Here is a 6,031-nt window from a genome sequence, read left to right as displayed (position 1 = left end):
TGCTTGCTGGACCATTCGTGCCGAGAGTTTCCACTTTTCTCCCCCTCCAACCAGAAATCCTGTGCTATGAAAACCTGAATAAGGGATTCTGCTTTCCAGAAAAGTAGTACATCTTGAGTATCTCTCTAGTATGCAGCTGTAAAAGATTATTTTTTTTAAAAAAGCTGGTACCCTATAGTAATCTTATGGTCAATTCTAAACATATTTATTTGCGCTGAAGTTTCTGCTGTGCACCACACTGTACAAATTACAGTGGCATTCAGCAACCAGATTGGCTAACATACCATACTGAGAAGGCAAAGATATGAGTTCAAAGACTCCAATACCTATCCCTTAACCTGGCCTTGTGGGTACATTTACTCCCTCGTCATGGCTCCTTCTCCCCCTCTCCTTTTGTTACACTGCACTATGCTGTAAGACTGTGTGTCATAATCATTACCATAGCGATCATATAAAAATCAACAGAGAAGTGCAAGTGCATTCCTGGTAAGGGAAGCAAGCACCAGTTATTGACCATTGCCCATAAGGATCAAATTAACTATTTCAGTGTATAAAAATTTCATCAAGATGAAACTAGAATATATATGAATCTGTCCTTAGCTGTGTTATAGCCAGTTAAGTATCCTGTGCATTAATAAAAAGCAAACAGCAAAAGCAGTGGGGGGGGGGGGTGTTAGATGTTTTCTGGTGTTATGCTCAACACAGATTAAATAAAACCGGAAATCAGTGACAGATTCCTGGGTACAAAAGATTTTCTACTGATCAGCTGCAAGACACTGGGACTTCGCAATTTAAAAACTATGCAGAAGCAGAAGGCAACTGCAAAAGAGCTTGTTACTTATCTCTGTATACCAGAATGCAAACACCGAGTAGAGTGATAATCTATGGGACGTACAGAAACTGAGTAATAAAGGGAAGCTAACTGTAAGGGCTTTCATATCAAAATATATATAATTCAAAACGTATTAAATGAAAAGGATTTCACTGAATGGAAGTCTTACCCCAGGTACAGAATTAAGATTGGAGCTAATTCCATTTCAGCCAAAGGATCCTATTCCTGGCTCTATGCTGCTTGCTTTAGTACAGCTCATCCTATACCCTTTTGAGACACATAAGGATCTCATGCTGCCCTTATGTGCCAAAGCTATGAAATTTAAGGGCAAAGCAAATCATTAGGACAGAAGAATAGCTTCATTAGCACAACAGTGGAAATCTAACTGGTTCACTACCAAACATTGCTATAACATTTGCACAGCCATGCATTTGAGCTGGCTGCTAAACAGTACTTCACATCAAGGCATGAATTGGGGGACATGAAGAACAAACACACTCTATTAGTTACCTCAAATCAGTTTGTGTGTGCATATTTACTTGTTATGCAAAGAGACAGCAGCAGATATTTCAAGGTAAATAAGACTAAGTGTATTAAAAGATACAAAGTGCATGTTGAAATAAGTATCCCCCCTCAAAAAAAAAGTCCATTAAGGTTTCCCATTATGGAGCCAGCACTCCATAGTTTTTATCAGCATGTTTTGTTTAAAGTGCCTATTTACTTTTGTGGGAAGCTGGACAATGTTAAGGTATACAGTTTTAAAAATTTGACTACCATGTATCATTCTGTAATATTCATTCATTGCGTTTAGTCAAAGTGATTCTTTTCTTCACTTGTTTGATCCAGTCCAGAACTACAAACAGAACACTTGCCCAGAGAACACTACTTGATATCCACCACTGTGTACATTGACTAGAATATTTTTCAAAAGGAAATGTATTCAAGGTTCATACTTAAAACGTTATTTGGATGGGATATTGACATCAAAGTCATGCTACCCAGGTGGTTAATATGCCATGAATAGAAGGCAAAAAATGGAACTCACATCAACACTTAAAGGCAGCACAGTTATTTATAACTGACCATCAAGTGAGGCATGAGCTTTACTGTACATCATTCTAACATTTCCTATTTTGTTGTGTTTTCTGTTTATGCACAGCAATAAGGGTTACTGACAACAAAAAACTAGGCACCATTTCCTTGTTATTTCTTAAAGAGATTAGTAGTACTGGAAAGTGAGTGTCTTTCCCATAGGCAGTTTTTTTAAAAAATTGCTATCCTAGCTTTCAATTGTTACTTACATGAGTTTTAAAGGCCTCACTGCAAATACATTGTCAGATTTTAAATTTAACTATAGAAATTAACATTTTCCTTGTTTAATTCCTACAAAAAGATTTCTTAGCAATTTGGGGGGGGGGGTAGCCAGTTGATATATAATAGTATGTTTTCTACATTAGCCACGTCGAATCACATTAAATGTGGCAAAAGTATGAGCAAGCTGTTTTGTGACACAGCTTAATCTGAAGGACTATAAACTGTACTTAAATACAGACATTGTTCCAGAAACCCACATTAAGGAGGTTATGCTAACAATCCATATGAAAATTTAATTGCACTATGAGCATCATTTCCATTGAGGAACCACATCAAGAACACCACCATGACTAAGAAGCATATACCCAGCAAATCATGACAGCATGTAAAGACGTTTGCCTCCAATGTTAAACTGCTTGCTTATTCCAACAGGGCAAGCACCCTCTCTCGTAGAATGTGACAGATAGCGATGTATTTAGACACACAAAATAAATGAAAGCAAGATGCTCCTTGTATTCAATCAATGCTGGTTATGTTGGCCTCGGGCAAAGTGGCAAGCAAAGTCATACTTGTTTTTACACTTGCAACCACATATGTTACACTGGAAAGGGTTTTCAAATCCATGACATCCCATATGAATAGTATAAAGAATATTGTCAGCAAAATACATATCACAGTGCTGGCAGTGATGCAGAAGCTGAGGATCTTGAACTGGAAGAGTTGGTGCTGGAGTGCTTGGCTGACTATTACTTATACTTGGAGTACTGGCATGGGCACTATGGTCACTGCTGGGACCTGCCACTGGACTGTAGTTTCTTTGAGTATGTGCAGGACGAGGATCAGGGCTTGTAGGGGGTGAGCTCCGAGGAATACTTGTTGCCACAGCTGGAATAGCTGGTGTGGGAGGCTGCTGCATCATAAAAGGCTTTTCATCTTGACAAGGTACAACATCGGGGGATGGTGGGTTTTGGTTTTCAGGAGGCAGACTAGACAACTGTCCTGCTAGTGTGGAAAGCTGGTTTAAAGGATTATCTACCATAAGATCTTGTGGGTCTCTCGGCAACCCACCAGTCTCTGTTGGCTTTGTCATACTATCATATGCTTCAGTCTGAATGTTGGGGATTTCATGGGTGAAGTCATTAAGGTAATCTGGCTTCTGAACCACCATGGAAGGTGGACTCAAGTTAATTAGTGCTCTTCGGCTGTACCCCAAGTTACTGGTCTTCTTCTGCAAGACTCCCCACATCTTCTTGCTACTAAGGGAAGGTCTTGTTCCCTTTATAGGCACCATTTTATGTTTACGCCTGCGATGGTGTGACAGGTTGCTCCTGTCACTACAGCGGAAGGAACACAGTTCACATTTATAAGGTTTTTCACCAGTATGTGATCGCATATGAGCTTCCAGATGACGTTCATAGGCAGATGCAAAGGGGCATAAATGGCACCGATGTGGCTTCTCACCTGAAAGAACATAATTCCAACATTTTAATCAACGAGAGTTTCAATCCCAACACAACAAAATAGGAAGAATACAAGGCACATGTATTATGAAGTTTGGTAAGCACTAAAAATCAACTAGATCACAAACTGTTAGTATTTCTAGGTACTACCACATCAAACATTTCATATAGTTTCTTAGTTTTGGTTTGCACTTACATTTTAAGATACACTTAAAACTATTGGGAAGAAGAAAAAAGGAAGAAAGCTCTATTAGTATAGAGCTGCAACTCTCTTGACTGGAAAATACAGTACCTATTTGATACATTAAGGCTCGTGTAGATTCGTCAACATCAACTTTTGGACGGTGGCTGTGCAGATACAAAAATATACCTGTGTGAATTCTGATATGTTCTATGAGACGGGCTGTTCCTTTGCTGGCATAGTTACAATATCGACACTTTAATTTTCCATCAAAAGTTCTTTCAAATCCATCTACTAACACTCCTGAGTTTTCATCCAGCGAGACTTCAACTGAAGGATGATCTAGTCCATTTTGATCACCTTCTGTCCCTGCTGGAAAAAGAAACAATGACATCAAAACACACACTGGGAAACTTTATATCAAAAGTTAGCTTGTATCATATCCCACTGAGAGAGGCAGAAGGAACCTTTGTCTCCTGCTTTTCATTTAAACAATGCTCAACTTCAACTGCACCGAGGTTAACTTACCACCCTGAAGAGTCTCAGCTTCCTTGTCCCCACTAACAGAGCCTGAAATCATGTTCACATGTTGAGTCTGCTGAGTCAAATATTCCTGAAAATCTTTTACAAAATCCAAAGGTTCTGGTTTCTTTTCACCCATATTCACACTACAGCTTCACAATGTTGTGGGCCTAAAAGTTAAAAAAAAATAGAGTTCACACAAACCAAATAGTATTTTAAATTCTTAGGGATTTGCCACATTTATGTATGTTCCTGTATTCTTGAAAAACTCAGAACATTTTAGCCACACAATTGCCCTGAGATACATTATGTTAAGGAATAATGACTTATTAAGGGCTGCCAGTGAAATTCACAACCGACCAAGGAACTGAATCAGGGTTTTCCACATGCAAATCTAACACTTGAAAACTTGTACCACACTAGCAATAAGTTGTTTTCAATGGGAAACCCTGACTGCATACAGTTCATAGCAAAAACAGGCAAACCAAAATGACTATGGGATTTGAACATCTTCCCTACAAAGAAAAGCTGAAGGGTCTAGGGCTTTTCAGCTTGAAAAGAAACAAGGGATAGCATGACAGAAATTTTATAACGTTAAACACAGTAGAAGTAGATGAGAACAAAATGTCCATTTCTCAAAATACCAAAACTTGGGAGAACAAAATAAAATCAATTGGTAGTAGATTTATTTACATACTTCATTTATAGGTTGCTCTTCTCATAGAGACTCAAGGCATCTGCCCCCATTTACAGAAATTCACGCACAACAATAAGAAACATTTATAAACTTTCAATAAACATCAAGAACTATATCCCCCATCATAGAAATGCCCTCCTGAAAAGTTACGTTTCACACATTCTGCAGAAATATTCTAGCATACTAGCCTTGCTGACCTGGCCAGGGCCACAGAACGTGTCAGGGCCACAGTACAAAATGCAAAGATGAGGCACCTGCTCATCTTAACCGTCTGTGGAGCCAGTACCTTCAAAAGGCCTCGTTCAGATAAGCAAAGCTGTTGCAGCACAGCATACTGGGAGAGGTAGTCCTACCGAAGTGTGGTTCCCAGACCATGAAGGGCTTTATAGGCAACAAGCAGCATGTTGAATTAACCCAGAAACTGATTGGTAACCAACAGGGTGACTGCAGAATAGATGCAACATGCTTACTCCAGCTAGTACCTGACAGTCATCATCAAGCTGTGGTTTTCTGTACCAGCTAAAGTTTCCAAGTTGTCTTCAGGAGCATCCCATGTTACAACAGTCTAAGCCAGGGGTGTCTAACTCATTTGTTATGAGGGCCGGATCTGACATAAATGAGACCTTGTTGGGCCGGGCCATGTGTGTCATAAAATGTAATGCCAGGTAGTGGAGATATAAACTTTATAAAGGACACAACCACAAAGGGATTTTTAAACTTAAAATAAAAACATGCTTAAAACATTAGCAGTCTTGCAATATTTTGTTTATTTAACAGTGTCTGATAACTGACACCTCTCAGTCTGAATTATTGCATCAAAATGTCTGTGCTGTTGCAGTCTTGAGTATGCTGTTCAGGTGTGTAAGCTGCAAACCTACAATGACACAGCAACAGCAGAACTGGAAGAAGCAGAAGACAGTCAGTTCCACTGCAGGCCTGCTAGAAGCCCTCTGGGGGCCTGATCCAGCCCCCGAGCTGCATGTTTGACACCCCTGGTCTAAGCCTTGAGGCTGTTTTGGCATGGA

The 6,031-nt window shown here is 39.5% G+C and overlaps 1 protein-coding gene across 1 annotated transcript in view; it reads right to left on the bottom strand.

The window, feature by feature from the left end:
* Positions 1–2,541: 2,541 nt before the first annotated feature.
* Positions 2,542–6,031, bottom strand: part of IKZF5 (IKAROS family zinc finger 5) — a 12,663-nt gene continuing 9,173 nt past the window's right edge. Inside the window, exons 5-7 of the mRNA XM_015418193.1 lie at positions 4,316–4,479; positions 3,977–4,159; positions 2,542–3,607 (exon numbers count right to left, since the gene is read on the bottom strand). Coding sequence (XP_015273679.1) covers positions 2,667–3,607; positions 3,977–4,159; positions 4,316–4,448 — 1,257 coding nt within the window. The 5' untranslated portion in view covers positions 4,449–4,479 and the 3' untranslated portion in view covers positions 2,542–2,666. The remainder of the gene's footprint in view (positions 3,608–3,976; positions 4,160–4,315; positions 4,480–6,031) is intronic.

This window comes from Gekko japonicus, unplaced genomic scaffold (assembly GCF_001447785.1).
Source record: "Gekko japonicus isolate JY-2015 unplaced genomic scaffold, Gekko_japonicus_V1.1 scaffold2340, whole genome shotgun sequence".
NCBI lineage: Eukaryota > Metazoa > Chordata > Lepidosauria > Squamata > Gekkonidae > Gekko > Gekko japonicus.
This window is presented reverse-complemented; position numbering and strand designations above follow the sequence as displayed.